The sequence below is a fragment of the Amblyraja radiata genome, chromosome 10 (assembly GCF_010909765.2).
Source record: "Amblyraja radiata isolate CabotCenter1 chromosome 10, sAmbRad1.1.pri, whole genome shotgun sequence".
Taxonomy (NCBI): domain Eukaryota; kingdom Metazoa; phylum Chordata; class Chondrichthyes; order Rajiformes; family Rajidae; genus Amblyraja; species Amblyraja radiata.
In genome coordinates, this window is record NC_045965.1 from 69208328 (window position 1) to 69233432 (window position 25105).

Here is a 25105-nt window from a genome sequence, read left to right on the forward strand (position 1 = left end):
TCTTTGGAGAGGAAGAAGGTTAAGGGGGGATTAATAGAGGTCTTTAAAATGATGAGAGGGATAGACAGAGTTGACGTGGATAAGGTTTTTCCGTTGAGAGTAGGGAAGATTGAAACAAGAGGACATGATTTGAAAATTAAGGGACAGAATTTAGGGGTAACATGAAGGAGAATTGCTTTACTGAGAGAGTGGCAGCTGTGTGGAATGAGCTTCCAGTGGAAGTGGTGGAGGTAGGTTCGATTTTATCATTTAAAAATAAATTGGATAGGTATATGGATGGGAAAGGAATGGAGGGTTATGGTCTGAGTGCAGGTAGATGGGACTAGGTGGGAGTAAGTGTTCGGCAAGGACTAGAAGGGCCAAGGTGGCCTGTTTCATTGCGGTCATTGTTATATGGTTAAGATAATGTGAGTTTTTTTTGGAGACATTAGTGACTATGAAATTGGTGTAAATAAGGTCAGAATAACGGGTGTATGTGTCTTGTGTGGGAAACAATGTTTCAATTTCATACATAATAATACTAGCCCGGAGAGGTCTTTCACTAAAGCCATGGATAAGTTAAAAACCTAAGGAGTAAGGTTAAAAGAAACGTAGAGTTAAGACATCAATTGTGTGGGTGGCTGTAGAGGATGTTGGGGGGTTTGGGGAGAATGGCTGATTCAAAATTGGTCTGACCATTGGGGTCATACTACATGTAGTGGCAATAATGTTGTGCTGTGTTTTCCCCAGTATTAAGTCCCTCCTGGTGAAAGATATTGTGAAACAACTGCCAATGATAACGGGTGCAGACGAATCCAGCCCTAAAGGAAAATGGACCTGGGTGATAGAATACTACTATCACCCAGTTTCTTCTATATAGAATGTATATAGAAGAAACACGTTACTTCTTAAATTTTACCAATATGCTTAAAACATTTAGTAAAGCTCGCAGATGTCAGCTATTTTTATGTGATCAGAAGTCGAGGAGGAGGAGCCATCTTGGTGAACGGCTGCTAGCCAGCAGCCGTCCGTTTTAATCCCTTTTTTAAAATAGTTTTTAGTGAGTCCTGTTTTTTGTTTGTAGGGGATATGGATTTTTTAATGTGGGGGGTAGGTGTAAACTTTATTTCTAGGTCCCTACCTGGTCTGTGTGGCAGCTTTTTCTCCGGGCTGCCCGTCGACCCGTCCTCGTGGCCTACCAGCAGGCTTGGAGCGCCGTTTCCTGGCGGGGACCGCCCAGCACCTCGGCCTCGGTGGTGGCACAGCGCTGGAGCGCTATCGCGGAGCGGAGTGGAGCGGGCGATGCCTTGCCTGGGTCGCCGCGCTGGAGCTCTGGTGAGCTGGACCGCCGAGAGCAACATCTCCGGGCTGCGGGTCTGCGGAGCGGAGAGGCGGCAGTGCGGAGAGGCGGCGCCGACTTTAACATCGGGAGCCTGGGAGCTCCAAACCGGCGCGGCCTTGTCGGCTTCGGCAGCCGCGGTCTCCAACCAGGAAGCGGCCGTTCCAGGTGGCCTAGCCGCCGAGAGAACTCTCCCGATGCCGGGGCAAGACCACCCGGTGAGAACGGCCAGGAACATCGGGCCTCCGTAGAGGCAATTGCGGTGGCCTCAATAGGCCTGACTTTGGGGTGAACGTGGGGTGGGGACTGGTCATTGTGCCTTCCCACACAGTGGTATCCATTGTGGGGGGATGATTTTTTTGTCTATTGTAATCCTGTAAGTCTATGTCCAAGATGACTGCCGTGAAGAGAGAGTGGACGCTGGCGCGCTTTGGCTGCCGCTGCTCTCTCTTCACATTGTGTTTTTGATTTTCTGTTTTTGGATTGAATTCTGTTTTTAATTTGTGTCTCTGTGATGTCTTTATTACTTATTTTATTCTGATTATATGTTTTTATTCCTATTAATCTATGTAAGGTGTCCTTGAGATGTCTGAAAGGCGCCCATTAAATAAAATTTATTATTATTATTATTATTACTACGATGAAGAACTGTTAGGAAAATGTTAAATGTAGCCTGTAAGGGAAGCTGGATCTTTTTTCCTGCCTCACGTAATGAGGGTGGGTTTTTGGCCCAGTTTCTCAAGGAGCCAGAGAAAGAATATTACACAGCATTACGTAAAATAAATTAAACGAGCCTGCATTTTAGGGCTATATGAGTGATTTGACTTGGGGGATGTGTGTGTAGTTTTCTTTGTCTTTTGAGACTTAGTAAAGTCTCAGAGAAGGAAGTCATATAGAATGTATATAGAAGAAACACGTTACTTCTTAAATTTTACCAATATACTTAAAACATTTAGTAAAGCTCGCAGATGTCAGCTATTTTTATGTGATCAGAAGTCAAGGCCCAAAAACATGTTATTGCTTAGTTTAGAACATCATGGTAACTCAGAGATTGGAGATAAAGGGCAAGGACAGTGAGAGGTTAAAGTTAGTAAAAACATGCATGCTAAGCAGCCAAAGATAAGAACTGAAATTGTAATAAAACGCTGCTTGAAATTATGGATCAGACAACATTTGGAGAGTGGCCAAGCTGTACTATCTCTGAATGTTCCAGGCCCAGATTTGGCAAATTAAAGGCTTCTCGTCTTCTTGAAGAATTCTCCGTGTCTGTGTCATCTTATCTTTCATTTGAGTCTTGTAAACCACGACAACCATTGCCTAGTTGGTCCATTGTTGGCTAGGGAAGGTGTGATCTCCAGAAACAATGTGGAGAGCTGTGGAACAGGCAAAACAACCAGGAAGAGGAAGGGAAGGAGCAAGGGGGAGAGGGGAGGTGTAGATCAATCACTATTGCTGAGTTGATCCATGCGGACCCGATCCGCAATCCATGTCGGGTTTCCACTATGCCATCCTGTAGAATGTAAGCAACCATACTTTCAGTTTTAAGCTACGACTTGGAGCCTACAGTATCTGTTGCTATGGTCTCTGTATGTATTCTTATTAAAGTACTTATTATGAAGTTCTACGACTCAGTGTTAACAGGACTTTACACATGGTGTCAGAAGTGGGATGCAAACCCACGCCTCCGGTGGGCATGTGAGAGCAGACCGTGAGCGGTCCTGGGATCAGGACTTTGTCTCTACACCTGAGAAAGAACCGCCAGTGGGGCCGGTGCTGATGGTAAAATCTCCCGTTAGGTTCGTGGAAAAGTGCCCCGTGAAACCTGTGCTGGTTGAGGCGTCGCCTGCTAAGAAACTCCTTGTGCAGGTTATACCAGTGGCGGCATCACCTGTAAAGAGTACTGCTGAGGGGCTGTACCAAACACGTGCAGCCTGTGATAAGATACAAAGACTTTGGCTACAGGCAAATATTGGACTCTAACTACATTTGACATTACTCATATTGCACCCTCCACCGCTTCGCTGGAGCTGATAGTTAACTTTATATCCTTATATATTATGTCTTTGCATGCTTTGTATTTAACCCATGGGCAAAGGCTAAGAAGGAGGATGTAGATCAATCACTATTGCTGATTTGATCCATGTCTGGTTTTGCTATTGCGGACCCGATCAGTAATGCATGTCGTGTTTCCACTGTGCCATCCAATGTAAGCAACGTACTTTCAGTTTTAAGCTACGACTTGGAGCCTACAGTACCTATTGCTATGGTCTCTGTATGTATTCTTATTAAAGTACTTATGATGAAGTTCTATGACTCAGTGTTAACAGCACTTTACACAGGAGGGGAGTGGAGTATGAAATGAAGTTACATAAAATCAGAGAATTCAATGTTCATACCCGCTGGTTTGTAAGCTGTTGTTCCTCCAATTTGCGTGTGACCCTACTCTGGCAATGGAGGAGGCCCAGACAGAAAGGTCAGTTTTAGAATGGGGAGTTGAAATAGTTGGCAACCGGGTGATCCTAGCATAAGTGTTGGGCGAAACAGTCGTTTGCCTTTATTGATGTTGGTTGAAGGATAAATTTTAGAATGAAAGGCATACAGCATGGAAATAGACTGCTCAGCCCACTGGGACTATGCCACCAGCCACATTTACAGTATTCCTATATTTTATTCTCCCACATACCCAACAATTCAACCTCACGCCTCTACCACAGATTGTACTTTGTGCAACAGGACCAGGCTGGTAGTTCTGTTGTCTTACAGATGTGGAAGTATTTTGGCATGTCTTCTATGCTTCCATGAGCCAATTAGAGGTTGGAGTGTAGTGTAGTGTAGAGGTTTTGCTTGTGGAGTGTAGTTACTGCAGGTATAATGTGTTCCTGTTAGTTCTGATTCCTAGATTCGCTCCTGTGGGGAGGTTACTGGAGGTGAAATGTAGCACTCTAGCTAGAAAGATGGTGTAAAGCGTTGGGACAATAACTCAGGCTTGTTTGGCACTGGTCTTCACTGATATTGATCTGTTGTCAACAAGCTGGATGGAATCATGGGTTTCTTGCATTAAGGAGCAAATATAACATGGTGACAAATTTCAACTTGAAGAGAGTGGAATACACTACCTCCCATGATGGAGTGTGGTTGAAAAAGAACATGAATAGTGGTCTGCAGTGCTCAATACATTTCTCCTGGAGTTGTTATGCAATTTAAACTCACATCCAAAGTGCCTCTAACATGAATGAAAATCACAGGGAACAGCCATTGAATGCTAATACAGGTGCACAACCTTTTATCCGGAGTTCCGGAAACCGAAAAACTCCGAAAACCGGCCATTTTTTCCAGGATGTCGTCTGCACACCAAAGCACGCGTTTGGCGCCAAACTTGACCCGAAACGACCCACGGTCAACCCAGGTCTGTACTACTGTAGCGGCTGCCTCCTCCCCAGAGACCGGGGAGACACTTAAACATCTGTAAATCATTGCTTAAATGTTAGTCAGTTAGTTTGGAGGGCTTTTATGTGAAGGGGGGGGGGTGAAGGGGGAAACTTTAATTCTTAGTCCCCTACCTGGTCGGAGAGGCGGGGAGCGGGCAATGCCTTACCGGGTCACCGTGCAGTAAGCTCCGCAACGCTGTGGTCGCCAACTCCCAGCTGGGGCTGCGGGCGTCCGGCCGCGGGCGGCGCCGGTTGTAGCTCCGACCCCGGCAACTCTACCCCTGGCTGCGCGGCGCTCCAAATCCAGCGCGGCCCGCGGCTGGACGCCCGCAGCCCCAGCTCCGCGATGTTGTGTGTCGGCGGCCACAGCGCTCCGGAGCTTACCGCACGGCGACCCGGTAAGGCATTGCCCGCTCCCCGCTGGTATTCCAGCGCTGCGACGCCGCCGACTCCCAACATTCGCGGAGCTGGGGCTGCGGGCGTCCGACCGCGGGCGGCGCTGGATTTGGAGCGCCGCGCAGCCAGGGGTAGAGTTGCCGGGGTCGGAGCTCCAACCGGCGCCGCCCGCGGCCGGACGCCCGCAGCCCCCAGCTCCGCGATGTTGGGAGTCGGCGGCCATAGTGCTCTGGAGCTTACTGCACGGCGACCCGGTAAGGCATTACCCGCTCCCCGCCTCTCCGACCAGGTAGGGGACTAAGAATTAAAGTTTCCCCCTTCACCCCCCCCCCCCCCACCCCCAACATAAAATCCCTCCAAACTAACTGACTAACATTTATGCAATGATTCTCCGGGGAGGAGGCAGCCGCTCCAGACTTTTCAAGCCGCCCGCGCTACCTACCTAATCTACGCTAAAAATCTTCCATTCGGAAATCCGAAAAATTCCGAAATCCGACAAGTGTCTGGTCCCAAGGCTTTCGGATAAAAGGTTGTGCACCTGTAGCAGGTAGTTGAGGATGGCCCTGGCAATGATTTTCCCCTATTGTAGATGGCAAGGCTTTCCCTACAAAGTCCAATGTCCCCAATGAGGTAGAGATGAATTGAACAATGCCATAACTTATGGAGCCATAAGGTAAAATGTCCAAACATTTCTAGAGGATCCGAACACTTTCGACAATAAATGTTAAGTTTCATAATGAAAACATTTTGGTATTCTATTAGTCATGGATTCATACAGCATAGAAACAGGCCCTTCGGCCTAATTTGTCCTTGCCAACCAAGGTGCTCCATCGAGACAAATCCCACCTGCCCACATTTGGCCCATCTCCCTCTAAACCTTTCCCATCCATGTACCCATTCAAATGTCTTTTAAATGTTGTCATAGTTCCTGCCCCAACTACCTCCTCTGGCAGCTCATTCCATATACCCACCAATCTAAAATAAAACTGCACCTCTTTCATCTCCTTCATAAACGTCGATGAGTTGGTTTCAATGTCATCGTCTACACCTATTCTGGTAAAGATCTGATCAGCTATTCGGAATGAGGCGTATTCAGCTGGAACAAAGGAACCTAGAGGAGGAATGACAACAATCTTTATCAATGGCTCCAAAATCTCTACATACCTCAGAATATAAATAATCTGCACTATTCCATTTAAATTTAAAAATGCTTATTACAAACTACTTCCAGTTGTATGTCAGTTGCAGAGAAAGAAAACCATTTTGCCCCACTGATCCAGGCCAGCTGCAAATGAGCCCCCTCCCACTCATCTTCATCCCACCTTATAATCATATTCTCTATTTCTCTCTCCAGTGGTACATTGGTTGAGTTCACGGATTTGCAATCGCGTGGCCTTGATTAAAACTCCTGAGAATTTCAAAAATGTCACCATCCCAGTGATGTCTAGATTCCCCCAAAAATGTTTTCCAACTTCCCTTTAAATGCAACAATGCTATCTGTCTCAATTACTCCCGCCTAGAGCAGCAAGTTCTATATTCCCATTGCCATTTGGTGAAGAGGCTGTTCGTTTATTTATTTGTGACCATGTGGACCCTCGTGGATTGATTAGTGACCATGTTATATTTATGACCCTCAGTCCCTGCTTAATCCAATGAGTATAAGCAAGTTTACCATATCAAAACCTTTTATTATTTTAAAGGTATCAACTAGACATCCAGCTTCTCTTTTCTATTGAGATTTGTGCCTGAAACATTCCAGGTAACTGGCTGAAATTTCATTGCCATCTGCTGCAGAACAAAGGCAATCAGAGACCAGAATAAGATCTGACAACACAGCCATCACAACATGTGTTTTAACACTTGCTAACGGTACTCATGCAAAATGACGTTGTACAATGTATTGAGGAAGGAAGCAAGATAAATTACTATAATTAAAGATTTAGGTTTGAAGTTAAGAATTTTGTATCCTGTAATCTTTTTAATCATCAGTTCTGCATTTGAGTGACAACCCCCTCCAGTCATATACTGAGGTGCTCAATTGTACAAGTCCGTGCAAAACCACAGGATAAATAACTTGTCAGTAAAGCTGTCAACAGTTGCTACACGCTGCTGTGCATTTCATTAAATACTTCTGCAGTCACATCGCTCAGATTAAGTGTTTTAGAAGTGTAAATCAAGATGGGATGGTGTGACAATGAGTGGACAGGTATGTGAATCTAGCATGTAGCGTCAGAGTTATAGAATCATGGAGTTATGCAGCCTGGAAACAGGCTCTTTGGCCCAACTCCTCCAGGCCGACCTAAGTGTCTTCCTCAACTGGTCCCATTTACTCACATTTGGTCCATATCCCTCTAAACCTTTCCTAAACACAAACCCGTTCAATTATCTTTTAAATGTTATTGTACCTGCCTCTATTACTTACTTTGGCAGCTCTTTTCATATACTGACCACCCTCTGTGTGAAACCCTGCCTCTCTGCTCCCTTATGAATCTTTCCTCGCTCACCTTGACTCATTTTGCCTCTCACGATTTTATAAATCTGTTTAAAGCCTCACTCTTTTGTTTCAGGGAAAGCAATCACAGCCTATCCAGCCTCTCCTTGTAACTGCAGCCCTCAAATCCTGGCAACATTCTTGTCAATCTTTCCTGCACTCTCTCTAGCTTAACTGCATCATACGTAGAGAATGGCGACCAAAGCGGCACACAATATTCTGGGTGCGTGTCGCAACACCTTGTACAGTTGTAACGTGACATTCTTGACTCAATGCCCTCTCCAATGAAGGTAAGTGTGCCAAATGCCCCTTCACTGCCGTGTCTACCTGTGACACCACTTTCACCTCCTCCACTGCCAGCGAGTTCCAGATATCAACTACTCTCTGGAAAACAAAAGTCCCTCCCGTTTCCTTTTCAAATTCCTTCACCTCAACCCTTTATTCTCTTGTTTTTTACACCTCTACCTGACTACCTACCCGACCTATGTATCTCATTGTTTTATATCTCTTTCAGGTCACCCCTCATCCTCCTCTGCTTCAGAGTAAACAAAACCAGCCTGTCCAATCTCTCCCCATAACTAAAGTCGTCCAACCTAGACACATTCCGGTGAAAATTTTCTGCGGTGCAATCATAGCCTGTTATATTCCGGACAGCAGAATGAATAACAACTTACACGCAGGTTGCCTGCATCACGAGAGAGATTTATTACCCAACATTCCTTGCTTATATTGAACACCAACTCATTAACACATACATGAATATGTATGAATACATTACACTGCTCTCCTTTTTTAAAGTATTAAATCTAAGTACTCAATTACAATTTTGGTGATACTTGATTTAAACCAGTATTTATGAAATCTTAAATGATAAATATAATATATTTATTTTACATATCTACACATTTTTGTTTTGCTTAACTTACAAACCTAACCTGACTACTGGTTTACGGATCCTGCCTGATCGTCTAACAGTAACAAGTGTAACAGGTTTAGATGTTGACTCAACTGTAGACTTCTTTGGCTCTGTTTTAGTACCCTGACTTTGACCAGAGGAATCTGTTTCTTTGTCTGTACCACCTGAACTTTGTTTTTTCAATTACAGTGGTCTCTTCCAACTCACTTTCAGATAAAAACTCAGGGATTAAGACTTCATGCTCAGTTTTTGATTCATCTTTGGCTGGAATCATTTGATCAACATGAACACTTTTGATACAATCTCTAACTTCAACTAAGTATCTTTTTGTGCCACGCACTTCCACTATTTTCCCAACATCCCATTTGTCTCAACTGGACTTGTTGGGAGGACTGAGAACATGAACCTGCTCATCTGGCTTGAAGTACCTCTCCTTTTTGTGGGAGTCCATATGGCGTTTTTGACAACTGTTTTTGCTCAACTCTCACGGCCAAATTGGGTTGAACTGGACTTAGGCATATTCTTAGCCTTCTCTTCATCAACAGTTCTGCAGGTGAGTGACCTGTTGTGTGTTGTGTGGTTCTGTACTTCAGCAAGAAACTAGCCAAATGATGTTTCATGCTGAGCTTTGAATTACCCTGCAAAACCTGTTTCTTGAGAGCATCTTTGACAACTCTAACAGACCTTTCTACCGTCCCATTGGAGGCTGGATGGTATGGGGAAATAAGTGTGTGTTTACACCATTCCGCTGCTTGAACTCTTTGAACTGTTCTGAACGAAACTGAGGCCCGTTATCAGAAACAAGTTCTTCCGGTAAACCATGGCATGCAAAAATTGATCTCAACTCATCTATGGTACACTCAGTAGTAGTGCCTGACCCCATATGCTTAACCTCAATCCATTTGGAATGACTATCTACTAGTACCAGAAAGTGATCATTACCCTTTTCACAAAAATCTACATGAACTCTCTGAAAAGGTCTACTTGGCCATAACCAGGGTTGCAGTGGTGTTTTTGGTGGTTTACTCCGGCAATTTTGGCAGACGCTACATTTGCTCACCAGTGACTCGATGTCACTGTCAATACCAGGCCAATACACAAAACTTCCGGCAATTGTCTTCATGCTTACTATGCCAGGATGTTCGGCATGAAGTTCATTCATAATTTTGTTTCTCAAAGACTCTGGTACAACCACTCTGTAACCCCACTTAATGCATCCCTGCTCACATGATAATTCATGGCGAGGCTTCAGCTCTGAGTTCAGAACCGAGTTCAATCCACCATCGATTTCAGTCCAACCGTTTAATGTCTGTTCATAGACCCACTTCAGCAGTGTGTTTCTCTGTTTCTGCTGCAATTTTTGTTGCAGTCACTGGAAAGTCTTCATCTACAACTTGCTGTGTGTACATTGAGTTCTCACTTCCCACGTCAGAGTTCTCATGGGGCAACCGGGACAACGCATCTGCAACTGCGTTGGACTTGGAGCTTCTGTACTCCACATTGTAGTCATACTGGGACAGCAAAATTGCCCAGTACTGCATCCTTGATGCCGCCATGGAAGGTATAGCCGACTTGGGACCAAGTATCACTAGTAGTGGCTTGTGATCAGTCAATAGGGTGAATGGTCTGCCGAGAAGAAACTGATGGAATTTCTTGATTCCGAACACGATGCTGAGTGCTTCCTTTTCTATCTGTGCACGATTGCGTTCACTCGGTGATAGGGTGCGGGATGCAAAAGCAATAGGCTTTTCCTGTCCGTCATTCATTACGTGGGAGATCACTGCACCTACACCATAACTTGAAGCATCACAAGCAAGTTTCATCTCGCGAGTCGTATCGTAGTGAACAAGGAGTTTGTCACTTGTCAAGTTATCCTTGCAGATGTAATATGCACATTGCTGTTCCTTTCCCCACGTCCATTTCACATATTTTTGTAGCAGATGATGTAGTGGCTTTAGCACAGTTGCAAATTCTGGAAGGAATCGTGCATAGAACTGCACCATCTCAAGGAATGATCGTAGCTCTGACACATTGTTTTGGAGCATCACTATTGCTTCAACTTTCGCCTTCACAGGACAAAGTCCGTTGGCGTCTACTTTGAGTCCAAGGTAGACCACCTCTGACTGCGCAAATGCACATTTTACTTTGTTGCAGTTTGACATTGTGGCAATTCAGTCGTGTGAACTTGCTCGAGGATTTCCAGATGTTCCATGCCCTCTGTGAATATCAGTAGGTCATCCTGGTTGCACGCACAGCGCGGAATGCCTTGTAACATATTGTCCATGACAGACTGGAACATTTTCGGGGAGGATTTCACACCATAGGGCAGCTTTGTACATGAGTACAAGCCCTTATGTGTGTTGATAGTCAAGTACTGCTGACTTTCCTTGTCAACATTGAGTTGGGCTTAAGTGTGAGACAAATCCAGTTTAGTGAAGACTCTTGCTCTGCTAAGTTCTGTGTACATATCTTGCGAGGTTGGTAACGGATATTGTTCGTCATCAACAGCTTGGTTGATTGTGACTTTGTAGTCACCACATAGTCGAACAGTTTTGTTAGCCTTGGGTACGGCCACAATTGGCGTTGCCCAGTTACTCTGGTCTGTCTTCACGAGTACTCCATTCCGCTCTAACCTGTCGACTTCTTCCTCCACTTGTTGCTTTAGTGCATATGGTACAGGTCTTGGTCGACAATACACAGGTCTCACATCTTGCTTAAGTCGAATGTGTGCAGAGTACCCTGTTATTCCCGTGTAACTGTCAGCAAAAATGTTTACACAGAGAGTGGTGAATCTGTGGAATTCTCTGCCACAGAAGGTAGTTGAGGCCAGTTAATTGGCTATATTTAAGAGGGAGTTAGATGTGGCCCTTGTGGCTAAAGGGATCAGGGGGTATGGAGAGAAGGCAGGATGGGATACTGAGTTGGATGATCAGCCATGATCATATCGAATGGCGGTGCAGGCTCGAAGGGCCAAATGGCCTACTCCTGCACCTATTTTCTATGTTTGCTTATGACATTATAACTCTATTTTACTCAGCCAATCCTTTCCAAGGAGGGTTGGTTTATTTCTGTAGCTGGCCACTATGATGGGCAGTGTTACTGACTGACCATTATGCTGAACTTTACAGTTCATTTGTCCACATGTCTCCAAAACTTCGCCCGAGTAGGTTCTCAGCTTGACCTTGCTCTCAAACAATGGTATCTGTGGGAACTTTGTTTCGTACAGGTCTCTGCTCATGCTCGAACAATCTGCTGCCGTGCCAATACACATATCGATTAACTGTTCATTTATCAATAGTTTAGTTTGAAAGTCCTTGCCTTGGCTGGTTGTAGACTTATCGATGTTGGTTGCATAAATGGTGTATAACCCAAGTTCATTTACATCTGGGGTCATCTCCAAGTTGTGAAGTCCTCTCTGGTGTTGTCGCTTGATTCCCGCAGATTGTTGGTTTCCTGTTTTAAGCTTGGCCCGACATGCTGAGGCGATATGGCCTTTCTTCTGGCAGTTATAGCACATGGCCATTTTGAACTGACAAAATTGGGATGAGTGATTACCGTTTAGCGCCTCTTGGTTTGGCCATAGGCACTGCCTTGTGACTGTAAACGGCCACTGCAGTCCGTGGTGGACGAAACTCGCGAGCATTCTTTGATGCCATCCCTATTGTGTTAGCAATCTTGCATGCTTTCTCGAATGTAAGATCTGGAGTGTTCATGAGTTTGGACTGAATTTGTTCATCCACTAGACCACAAACAAATCTTTTGCGTAGAGCGGGTCCGAGAAAGGTTCCAAAAGTTACACCAGGTGCAAAGTTAAGTTTTTCAAGGCAACAATGTACTCATTGATTGTCTCATTCTGCTTCTGGTTTCTAGTGCTAAATTTATAGCTTTCTGCAATTTCCAGAGGCTTTGGGTTGAAGTGCTCCTCCAACTTCTTCATAATGTTATTGAATGGCACGTCTTTTGCCTTTATGGGCGCAAGGAGATTCACGAGTGTGCCGTACACTTCAGGACCGATCTCCGTGAGCAGAATCACTTTCATGCGTTCGCAAACGGCCTTATTTGTTTCAGCCACTATCTCTCCTTCAGCACTAATCTCCAATATATTGTTTGCCGTGAAAAACATGTTTGCTCTCTCCATATAGGAGCTGAACGGCTCGCTACTCTTGTCAAAAGTGCCAAGGATTCCAATGTAGCCCGTGGATGCTGCCATCGTGTCCTTCTCTTTTTTTTCAAGTCCGTTCGAAAACCCCGATTTCCTGTCTGTTCTGGTGTAACAATTCATCTAAAACTTAGCTGTACAAATGCTATTCAGCTTGAGGAACTTGACAAAAACAAAAATCTTATACAATCCCAAAGACGGCATCTTGCCACGTAGACACAAGATAGAGATAGCCTGACAAACTCTCGACGATTTGTCCAACTGTTCAAAAAGGAACTGCAGATACTGGAATATCGAAGGTTGACAAAAATGCTGGAGAAACTCAGCGGGTGAGGCAGCATCTATGGAGCGAAGGAAATAGGCAACGTTTCGGGTCGAAACCCATCTTCAGACTGATTTTAAACTACAGTGCCCTGCATAGAAGGATCTGCGGGCTATCGTGACCAGCTCACAAACAACTGCGACACAACTCCGTATTTACTCTTTGAATCACTTCCCTTTGGAAGGCGACTCCGGATTGTCAAAGCTGCCACAGCCAAACATAAAAACAGTTTTTATCCACGAGTAATTGCTCTACTCAACAGCCAAAAATCTGTAGCCTCCCTTTGATCTGGTATTTTGTTGGTTCACATGCTTGATCAATGGTGTTTTATCATTAATGTTTTATTATTATTAATGTTTAGTGTTTTCTGAGTCATTCGTAACTGTCGCTGTATGTCATGTTGTTACTTGTGGGCGGAGCACCAAGGCAAATTCCTTGTATGTGAATACTTGGCCAATAAACTTACTTACTTTTTAAAATGTTAAACAATACTGCATGTTGCAAAACAGTCCTGCACTGTATTTAAAGGATGAGTTCACAAACTCTATCCCATCCTCGTTGCCAATTTTGTTATATTCCGGACGGCAGTATGAATAACAACTTACACGCAGGTTGCCTGGATCACGGGAGAGAGATTTATTCCCCAACATTCCCTGCTTATATTGAACACCAACTCATTAACATATACATGAATATGTATGAATACATTACATAGCCGTAGAAGAATGTGGTAACTTGGGCCGCACACTATACTCCAACTGCGAACAAAAGAGTGTTTTGTAAAGTTGCAACATGAGATCTCAGCTCCTGTGTTCTTTGGTTCTGACCTATGCAAACAATTATGCCATATCCCTTCTTTACCATTCTATCTAGTTGTGTTGCCACTTTTAGGGAATTACGGATTGATCTCCACGGCCTCTGTTCATCAAGCTTCCTCAGTGCCCTACCATTTATTGTATATGTCATACCCTGATCTGATTCTGCCATATCCCTATATCTGATCTGATTCTGCCAGTATGGCTGCAGAAACGGCATTTCGTTTGGACCTCAAGGGGTCCAAATGACAATAAATTGAATTGTATTGTATTGTATTGTATTTACCAGAATGCTGCATCTCACACTTGTCAGGATTAAATTTCATCTACAAACACTCCGCCCAATCTGATCTATATCCTGCTGTAATCTTGGACAACCTTCCCTGAAATCCACAATTACCTGTGCTTCTGCTTCTCTTGCTTCTATTTTTTATGTTTTGACATTAAGACCTTTCTTGTTCCAATCCAAAGCGCAGTGAACACCTTAGTTGAACTGAGTAGGAAGGAACCCACAGATGCTGGCTTACACCAAAGATAAGCACAAAATGCTGGGGTAACTCAGCAGCAAATCATATTTTGCTTGGGTAGCCTACAACCCAGTGGTATGAATATTGACTTCTCTAACTTCAAGTAACCCTTGCTTTCCCTTTCTTTCCATCGCTCCCCTATCCTAGTTCTCCGACTAGTTTTACTGTCCTGATTAAATTTTACTGATTGTATGCCTCATTGTCACCTGCCCCCAGCAAACAATGATCCATTCTACATCTCCCTTGAACTTCGTCTCCTTTGATCTGTCATTTTCACACCTTATCCTTCCATATTTCTATGTCTCCCTCTCCCCTGACTCTCAGTTTGAAGAAGGGTCTCGACCCGGAACGTCACCCATTCCTTCCATTCAGAGATGCTGCCTGTCCCGCTGAGTTACCTTACTTGAACCCCCTTGTAACTGGTTTAGATGTAAAAACAGTAATCTTTCAACATAATGAAACCTTCCAAATGCTCTTCATTGGAATGTATCATAAAAGTTTGGCAGCAAGCCATCTAATATTACCCGTTACATTACGGGTACATTCAAAATTGATTGAAAAAACCTTGGAATGTGTATGGATATGGAGGGCACAGTTAAATTCTAATATGATATATCATAAGAAGTAAACTATAGAAATAGAATCATACAAAGTTTTTGTGTAGTATGAAACTGCAGATGTTGGTTTACACTGAAGGTAGACACAAAATGCTGGAGTAACTCAGCGGGACAGGCAGCATCTCTGGAGAGAAGGAATGAGTGACATTTCCGATCGAGGCCCTTCTTCAGAATGAGTTAGGTGGGAGGGAAATGAGAGATATGAAAGGGTAAGGTGTGAAAAACGAGAGATCAAAGGAATTATCTGCCACAGAGGCAGTAATCTTTCAACATAATGAAAATTCACTGGATGTTTTTAAGAGAGTGTTAAATTTAGCTCTTAGGGCTAAAGGAATCAAGGGATATGTGGAAAAAGCAGGATTTTGGATGATCAGCAATGATCATATTGAATGGTGGTGCTGGCTCGAAGGGCCAAATGGCCTACTCCTGCACCTATTTTTCTGTTTTTATGTTTCTAAAGGGGATGAAGATCAAGGAAAATGTAGAATAGATCATTATTAGCTGGGGGAAGTGGACAATGAGGCATACAATATAAAATGTAATCAGGAGGACAGTCACGCTGGTTGGAGAACCAGGATGGGGGAGGGATGGAGAGAGATGGAAAACAAGGGTTGAAGTTAGAGAAGTCAATGTTCACACCACTGAGTTGTAAGCTGCCCAAGCAAAATATGAAGTGTTGTTTCTACAATTCGTGTTGGGCCTCACTCTGAGAGTGGAGAAGGCCCAGGACAGAAAGATCAGTATGGGAATGGGAGGGGGGAGTTAAAATGTTTAGCAACCGGGAGACCATATAGGTCTAGGCAGACTGAGCAGAGGTGTTCAGTGAAATGATCGTCGAGCCTGCGGTTGGTCTCGTCGATATAAAGGAGTCCACACCCGGAACAGCGGATACTGTAGATGAGGTTTGATCTCTCCTTTTTCACACCTTCCATATCTCTCATTTCCTCTCCAGACTCTCAGTCTGAAGAAGGGTCTCGACGCAAAACGTCACCCATTCAGAGATGCTGCCAGTCCTGCTGAGTTACTCCAGCATTTTATGTCTATCATACAAAGTTTTTGACAGAAGAAGCTACATGCCTCATCAGGTCCAGTCACAATAAACAGTTTTCACGCACTTGGTCCCCCTCCAGGAGGTGGCTCTTTAAGTGCGCATCCAAGTACTTTATAAATATAGTGCAGATTTCTGCTTCCATTAGTGAGATCCAGAGCCGTAAGTTCAAGTTCAAGTTCAAGTGAGTTTATTGTCATGTGTCCCTGTATAGGACAATGAAATTCTTGCTTTGCTTAAGCACACAGAAAATAGTAGGCATTTACTACAAAACAGATAAATGTGTCCATATACCATGATATAAATATATACACACATGAATAAATAAACTGATAGTGCAAATAACAGAAAGTGGTTGGTAATAATCAGAGTTTTGTACGAGCCAGGTTTAATAGCCTGATGGCTGAGGGAAAGTAACTATTCCTGAACCTGGTTGTTGCAGTCTTCAGGCTCCTGTACCTTCTACCTGAAGGTAGCAGGGAGATGAGTGTGTGGCCAGGATGGTGTGGGTCTTTGATGATACTGCCAGCCTTTTTGAGGCAGCGACTGCGATAAATCCCCTCGATGGAAGGAAGGTCAGAGCCGATGATGGACTGGGCAGTTTTTACTACTTTTTGTAGTCTTTTCCTTTCCAGGGCGCTCAAATTGCCGAACCAAGCCACGATGCAACCGGTCAGCATGCTCTCGACTGTGCACCTGTAGAAGTTAGAGAGAGTCTTCCTTGACAATCCGACTCTCCGTAATCTTCTCAGGAAGTAGAGGCGCTGATGTGCTTTTTTGATGATTGCATTAGTGTTCTCGGACCAGGAAAGATCTTCAGAGATGTGCACGCCCAGGAATTTGAAGTTCTTAACCCTTTCAACCATCGACCCGTTGATATAAATGGGGCTGTGGGTCCCCCTCCTACTCCTTCCAAAGTCCACAATCAGTTCCTTGGTTTTGCTGGTGTTGAGGGCCAGGTTATTGCGCTGGCACCATATGGACAGTTGCTCGATCTCTCTTCTGTACTCTGACTCATCCCCATCAGTGATACGCCCAATAGTGGTGTCGTCAGCGAACTTGATGATGGAGTTCGCACTGTGGTTCGCTACGCAGTCATGGGTATAGAGTGAGTACAGCAGGGGGCTGAGCACGCAGCCTTGAGGTGCTCCCGTGCTGATTGTTATTGAGGCTGACACATTTCCACCAATACGAACAGACTGTGGTCTGTGGACGAGGAAGTCAAGGATCCAGTTGCAGAGGGATGCGCAGAGACCCAGTTCTGCGAGTTTGGTAACCAGTTTGGAGGGGATGATTGTGTTAAATGCCGAGCTGTAATCAATGAATAGCAGCCTGACATATGAGTTTTTGTTGTCCAAGTGGTCCAGTGCGGAGTGGAGGGCCAGCGAGATCGCATCCACCATTGATCTGTTGTGGCGGTACGCGAACTGCAGTGGGTCCAGGTTTTTGTCGATGTAGTTGATTTGCTCCATGATCAACCTCTCAAAGCACTTCATCACCACCGGCGTTAGTGCCACTGGTCGATAGTCATTGAGGCATGTCACCTTACTCTTCTTGGGCACCGGTATAATTGATGCCCTTTTAAAGCAGGTGGGGACCTCAGACCTCAGAAGTGAGAGGTTGAAAATGTCCGTAAAAACTCCCGCCAGTTGGTCCGCACAGGTTTTTAGAACACGACCGGGTATACCATCAGGACCAGGTGCTTTTCGGGGGTCCACCCCTCTGAAGGATTTCCTGACATCGGCCTCTGTGACTGAGACTGAAATGCCATCGCAGCGAATGGGGGATCGGGAAGGCACATCAGTATTCTCCCTGTCAAAGCGTGCGTAAAACGCATTGAGCTCGTCAGGGAGTGATGTTACACCGGCATTCGAGCTGCCTCCTGGTTTTGCCTTGTAGGTGATTGCATTCAGACCCTGCCACAGCTGCCGAACATCTGTCTCGTCCTCCAGTTTGGAGCAGAAGTCCCTTTTGGCCTTTTTGATGGCCTTACCAAGGTCGTATCTGGTCTTCATGTAGGCCACTGTATCATCGGAGGTGAATGCCCTGTGTCTGGACTTCAGGAGAGTGCGGATCTCAAAGTTCATCCAAGGTTTCTGATTGGGAAACACTCGGAAGGTTTTTGTAGGGATGCAGTCCTCCACACATTTCTTTATGAAGTCTGTAACGACTGTGGCATATTCGTTCAAGTCCGTTGCCGAGTCATTGAACATTGCCCAGTCTACAGACTCCAAACAGTCCTGGAGTTGTTCTCCTGCCCCCCCCCCCCCCCCCCCCCCCCCCCCGACCAGCTCTGTGCTGTCCTCACTTCTGGGGGTGCGCTCTTTAATTGCTGCTTGTAGGCAGGAAGAAGCAGCACCGCGGTATGGTCGGATTTACCGAAGTGAGGGCGAGGGATAGAACGATAGGCATTCTTGATGGTGGTGTAGCAGTGGTCGAGGGTGTTAGGTCCTCTGGTGCAGCAGCAGACTTTCCGATTTTCTCCACCACCGGTGACCCCCATGTTGCTGCCAGTCACGTAAAGGAAATTCGCCCTTATGGAATTCATAAATCACTACTCCAAAATTTGAGAAGCGGAATATAATTTGCTCAGGGAATTTCCATGAAAAACATAAATACAAAATGGTATTTTTTGTGTTTTTGATGCATGCACAGATGACGTGGCTTTGCGTTAGGGTAATTTGCGACATGCACTGTTTTCTAGGACTGCCTGTTATGGAGATTCAAATGACTTCTGTCCATCCTGCAATGTTACTCCAGCCATCTCCTACTCACCAATCTGGGCTATAATCTGACAAAGAGCGATTTGTTTCAGGTAGGTTGACTTCCCACTCATGTTGGGCCCTGTGACAATGATGAAGTTGTTTTCATCCGAGATGTAGGTGTTATTTGCGACAGGTTTCTCCATTGATATCTTTTCGAGAATAGGATGACACCCTTGCTTTATAGCCAAAGTGTCAGTAAACTCTGGACGAACTGGGACAAAACAAAGTGCCATTAGTAAAAGTCAGATCGGACTTCAATATTAACTCCTTGAACCTGGTCAGGGAGTCACAATACTAACAATGGGGAGACCAGCCTTGAAATGGAATTTTATCTGTTTTCAAGGCATTAAACGGACATTTAATGGACAGTTAGACACTTTAGGGCACCATATCAGAGGAGAGATGTGCAGGCTCTGGAGAGGGTCCAGAGGAGGTTTAACAAGAATGATCCCAGGAAAGAGTGGGTTAACATATGATGAGCATTTGACGACACTGGGCCTAAACTCGCTGCAGTTTAGAAGGATGAGGGGGACCTCATTGAAACACATCGAATAGAGAAAGGACTGGATAGAGTGGGTGTGAAAAAAATGTTTCCACTAGAACTATCGGCCACTGCCTCAGAATTAAAGGACGTTTCTTTAAGAAGGAGGTGAGGAGGAATTCCTTTAGCCAGAGGGTGGTGAATCTGTGGAATTCTTTGCCACAGACGGCTGTGAAGGCCGAGTCAATGGATTTTTTAAGGCAGAGATAGATATATTGTTGATTAGTGTGGGTGTCAGGGGTTATGGGGAGAAGGCAGGAGAATGGGGTTAGGAGGGCGAGGTAGATCAGCCATGATTGAATGTTGGAGTAGACTTGATGGGCAGAATGGCCTAATTCTGCTCCTATCACATGACCTTATGACCATTAGCCTTTGCTTTAATGTATAATTGCTAAATTTGGAAGCAGAAAGGAAGAGAGGAAAGAAATAGTCACAAAGAAGGACAGAAATGGTAATAACACAAAAGGGTTTTTATGGGCAATTTATGCTTAGAATTATTTTCATTCAATTTTTAGGTGAAAGAGCTTTTATCGAACTCAAAGAAAAATAGGACTAATTTGCTAGGGTGCGATACTTCAGAACAGTAACACTAGTTGCATAAGGAATCTTGCTAAATTCCTAATTATTAATTGCCAAAGGTTGCTGCGTTCAGAGTTGCCATTCAAATGCACAGTCCCTGATGCGGCTCTGCAAAACATTTGGTCCATCAAATTCACTTTGACGGGGTTGTTCAATTCTTTCCTATTTAGTGGTCTTGCAAATGAACAAGGAAGATAATATTAAATATCAAAAGTATATCGATAGCAAATAGACAGCATATTGTCTTCTTCTTTTCGTGTCCATCTTGTTACAAATGTTATCCTCGCTGTCATCGTCCGTCCTGAAAAGGACGCAAGCTTCCGGCGACAATCAGTGGGAGCCATCACTTGTCACAATAGATGATGGTGGTAGCAGAATTAGCTCAGGATACTTCCAGTTTCCAGCCCCGTAACGTGGACGCTTCTGCTATTGTGACACAATTATACAGATTCAAATGTAATTGAATATCTGACAATTAAATAAATCAGTTGCCCTTTTGCTAATAGTAAAGCTAAAAAGTCTGGGGATTTTTTCTCTATATTCTGCACTCTGGTCATGGAGTCACAGAGCGATACAGTGTGGAAACAGGCCCTCTGCCCAACTTGCCCACACTGGCCAACAATGTCCCAGCTACACTAGTCCCACCTGCCTGCGCTTGGTCCATATCCCTCCAAATCTGTCCTATCCAAGCCTGTACCTGTCTAACTGTTTCTTAAACGATGGGATAGTCCCAGCCTCAACTACCTCCTCTGGAAGCTTGTTCCATAAACCCACCACACTTTATGTGAAAAAGTTACCCCTCGGATACCTATTAATTCTTTTCCCCTTCACCTTGAACCCATGTCCTCTAGTCCTCGATTTCTCTACTCTGGGCAAGAGACTCTGTGCATCTACCCGATCTATTCCTTTCATGATTTTGTATACCTACAGGAGGAAGATCCCCCTCATCCTCCTGCACTCCATGGAATAGTGACCTGGCCTACTCAACCTCTCCCTATAGCTCACACCCTCTAGTCCTGGAAATATCCTCGTAAATCCTTGCTGAACCCTTTCGAGCTTGACAATATCTTTCTGGGACAATAAAATTATTAAAAAACTAGAAAAAATATTTATAATCTTTATTTTATAAAAACAACATATAACAATTAAAAAGAAAGAATAAATATAAAAAGGGTTACACAGCTTTTAAATCACACATTTCACACGTGGCCACAGGGATATAAAAGGACTGGACAAGCTAGATGCAGGAAATATGTTCCCAATGTTGGGCGAGTCCAGAACCTGGGGCCACAGTCTTAGAATAAAGGGGAGGTCATTTAAGACTGAGGTGAGAAAAAACCTTTTCACCCAGAGTTGTGAATTTATGGAATTCCCTGCCACAGAGGGCAGTGGAGGCCAAGTCACTGGATGGATTTAAGAGAGAGTTAGATAGAGCTCTAGGGGCTAGTGGAGTCAAGGGATATGGGGAGAAGGCAGGAACAGGTTATTGATAGGGGACGATCAGCCATGATCACAATGAATGGCGGTGCTAGCTCGAAGGGCCGAATGGCCTCCTCCTGCACCTATTTTCTATGTTTCTCTGTTTCTATCCTATAACATGGTGCCCAGAACTGAACACAATATTCTAAATGCGGTTTCACCAACGTCTTATACAACTGCAACATGACCTCCCAACTTCTATACTCAATACTCTGACTGATGAAGGCCAAAGTGCCAAAAACCTTTTTGACCACCTTATCTACCTGCAACCCTCTGCTCCACAACACCACCCAGAGGCCTACCATGATCACATTGAATGACACTGCTGCTGAATGGCCTACTCCTGCACCTATTGTCTATAGTCTACTGTGCAGGTCCTGCCCTTGTTCGACGACCCAAAATGCAACACCTCACACTTTTCTATATTAAATTCCATCAACCATTCCTCCGCCCACCTGGCCAATCGATCCAGATCCGGCTGCAATCTTTCACAACCATCTTCACTATCTGCAAAACCACTCACTCTTGTATCATCAGCAAACTTGCTAATCTTGCCCAGTATGTTCTCATCCAAATCATTGATGTATATGACAAACAGGAACAAGCCCAGCACCGTTACTGAGGCACACCACTAGTCACAGGCCTCCAGTCTGAGAAGCAACCTTCCACCATCACCCTCTGCTTCCTTCCATGTAGCCAATTTGCTATCCATTCAGCTATTTTTCCTTGGATCCCATGCGATCCAACTTTCCAGAGCAGCCTACCATGCGGAACCTTGTCGAACGCCTGACTGAAGTCCATGTACACAATATCTACAGCTCTGCCCTCATCAATCTTTTTGGTCAAGTCTTCGAAAAAATCAATCAGATTTGTGAGACACGACCTCCCATATACAAAACCATGCTGACAATCCCTAATCAGCCCTTGCCCATCCAAATGCCTGTATAACCTATCCCTCAGAATACTCTCTAGTAACTTTCCAACTAGAGATGCTAAGCTCACCGGCCTATAGTTCCCAGCATTTCCCCTGCAACCCTTCTTGAAAAGAGGCACAACATTTGCGGCGCCCCATTCTTCTGGAACCTCTCCTGCATTTAAGGACGACTCGTAAATTTTATCCAGGGCTCCCGCAATTTCCTCTCTAGTTTCCCGCAATGTCCTCGGATATATCTGATTTATCTACCTTCATACATGGGATTGACTTTTAAATTTTGTTGTACCATGTGCAATGACAATAAAGAGATTGATCATTCATTCATACACGACATTATCTTCAGTACTTCTTCGACAGTAACACTGACTGCTCTCAAGATACTTCCAATGACTGCCCCAATTCCCTCCATCCAGTAAATATAGAGGAGAAATATTCATTGAGGACCTTGCCCATCTCCTGTGGCTCCACACAGAGGTGACCGCTTTGATTCCTGAGAGGTCCCACTCTCTCTCTCGAGTTACCCTTTTCCCCTTTATGTATTTATAAAATCTTTTGGGATTGTCCTTAATGCTACCCGCGAGAGCTATCTCCTGGCCCCTTTTTGCTCTTCTGATCTCTTTTTTCAGTTTACTCCCTAGTTCCCAAAACTCCTCCAGGGATGCACTTCATTAACTTGCCCTTCCCAATTTCCCAATACCAGCGTTGCCCTCACGTGTGGGCGCATCTACTTTTCTCTTTGCTTTATCTGTTGTACTTGTACTTGAATGATTCGATTTGACTGGATAGCACAGTAACAAAAGCATTTCACTGTATCTTAGTACAGGTGACAATAATAAACCAATATCAATACCGATACAAGGTGTCAAAACATGCAAGTGTTTGCAAATAGAATTCACTGGGTGGGAACGATGACTATTTGTCGATTTATGATGTTACCCCCTCTGTCAACATTTAGTCAGTGAGGTGCAAATTGCAGTGGCAAATAGAAGAAAGGATCAGATCTACATTGTGCGGTCAACCAAGGCCGGAGGTCAATGTGTGATGTTGAAACATTTCATTATCTTGAACTCCTCTTGCCAAATTATCTCATCCTTTTCCTTCCTAAAGATCCACAAATTATTTAACTTTACTATTAAGAAAACAGAATCAGATGCAATTTAGTTAATTGCATTCAATTGCATATGAATTTGTATATTTTGTTAAAACATAATGTCCATTTTGCTTTCGATATACTTTTAAATACTGACATTAAATGCAAGCAACAGTATAAAACTTAAACATTTCTGGACAGATATTTTTGAAATAACTTCAAAAGTTATTAATACAAAACTGGACCCAGACACAAAATTAATAATACTTGGAATATCAGAACAAAGCTTAACACTCACAACAAACCAAAGAAACTTCCTCAATTACAGTATAATAACCGGAAAAAAATTAATATTAAAATTTTGGAAAGGCCCTACAACCCCCACAATCAAAATGTGGATTACGGAAATGTCGGAGACCCTATACTTAGAAAGAATTAGACTTGTCTTAATGGACAAACAAGATCTTTTCCATAAAATTTGGGCTCCATTCATTAACTATCTGAAGGGATAGACTGGCACAGCACGAGGACCCAGCTGAAACTTGAACTCAGGGACAGATGAAAAACTATACTCTATACTTTATAACCTACGAACCTATCTCCATTGATGTATCACAGGTAACCCATTCCACCTCCCTTGTTTTTCTGTTGTGTTTTTTTTTTGCTTTCTTTTTTATTTGTAACTTTCTACCCTCTTTTTCTCGCTTTCTATAAAAAATAAAAATACTAGAAGCAGAAGTAATTGATAATGGAAAATTTTAATAATGTATGACTGATGTATATGAAAAGTTTTTTTTCTACTATAATATGTAACTACATTGTATAATATGTCTACTTCTAATAAATAAATTTTAAAAAAAGAAATAAATAAAAATAAATGCAAGCAACAATATGGAAACCCCTTACCATAGTCAGAAAGTGTACAGACATGTGCAAAGGATAGCAACATGTCCAACATAGAGACTGCATCAGACAGCTTATATAGACAATGGATGTGTTTGTAGATCTCCGCCAGGAGTTTGCAAACCACCCTAAGGAAAGCCAGACATTTTAGTTAAATGTCAGTGATTCAAAACTTTCTTACTCATTAGTCTCTGAAAAAATGAATAGCATTAAACACACCGAGTCCCAGTATAATAAACATTGAAGTCAGACGTCCACATCTGCGCCAGGTGCGTCGAGATGGGGCTCCTAAGGGACCGTGTTAGGAACCTGGAGCAGCAACTCGATGACCTCTGTCTGCTCAGGAAGAGCGAGGAGGTCATAGAAAGGAGTTACAGGGAGGTGGTCACTCCAAGACCACGGGAGACAGAAAACTGGGTCAGTTAGGAAGGGCAATGGGCAGAGGCAGGGACGAGTGAGTACTCCAATGTCGGTACACCTTGCAAATAAGTACTCCTGTTTGAGTACGGATGGGGGTGACAGCCTGCCCGGGGGTAGCGAGAGCGGACGGGCCTCCAGCACAAAGACCGGCCCTGTTACTCCTGAAGGTAGGGACAAAAAGAAGAGGGCAATAGTAATTGGGGACTCTATTGTTAGGGGGTCGGATAGGCGATTCTGTGGACGCAGTCGGGAGACCAGGATGGTGGTCTGCCTCCCTGGTGCCAGGGTCTCGGATGTGTCTCAACGCGTCCAAGATATCCTGAAATCAGAGGGAGAGGAGCCTGAGGTCGTGGTACA

At 44.2% G+C, this 25105-nt stretch overlaps 1 protein-coding gene across 1 annotated transcript in view; it reads right to left on the minus strand.

The window, feature by feature from the left end:
• msh4 (mutS homolog 4) overlaps positions 1 to 25105 on the minus strand; it is an 88524-nt gene that overhangs the window by 15450 nt on the left and 47969 nt on the right. The window contains exons 14-16 of the mRNA XM_033027855.1: positions 24332 to 24456; positions 18813 to 19013; positions 6135 to 6253 (exon numbers count right to left, since the gene is read on the minus strand). Coding sequence (XP_032883746.1) covers positions 6135 to 6253; positions 18813 to 19013; positions 24332 to 24456 — 445 coding nt within the window. The remainder of the gene's footprint in view (positions 1 to 6134; positions 6254 to 18812; positions 19014 to 24331; positions 24457 to 25105) is intronic.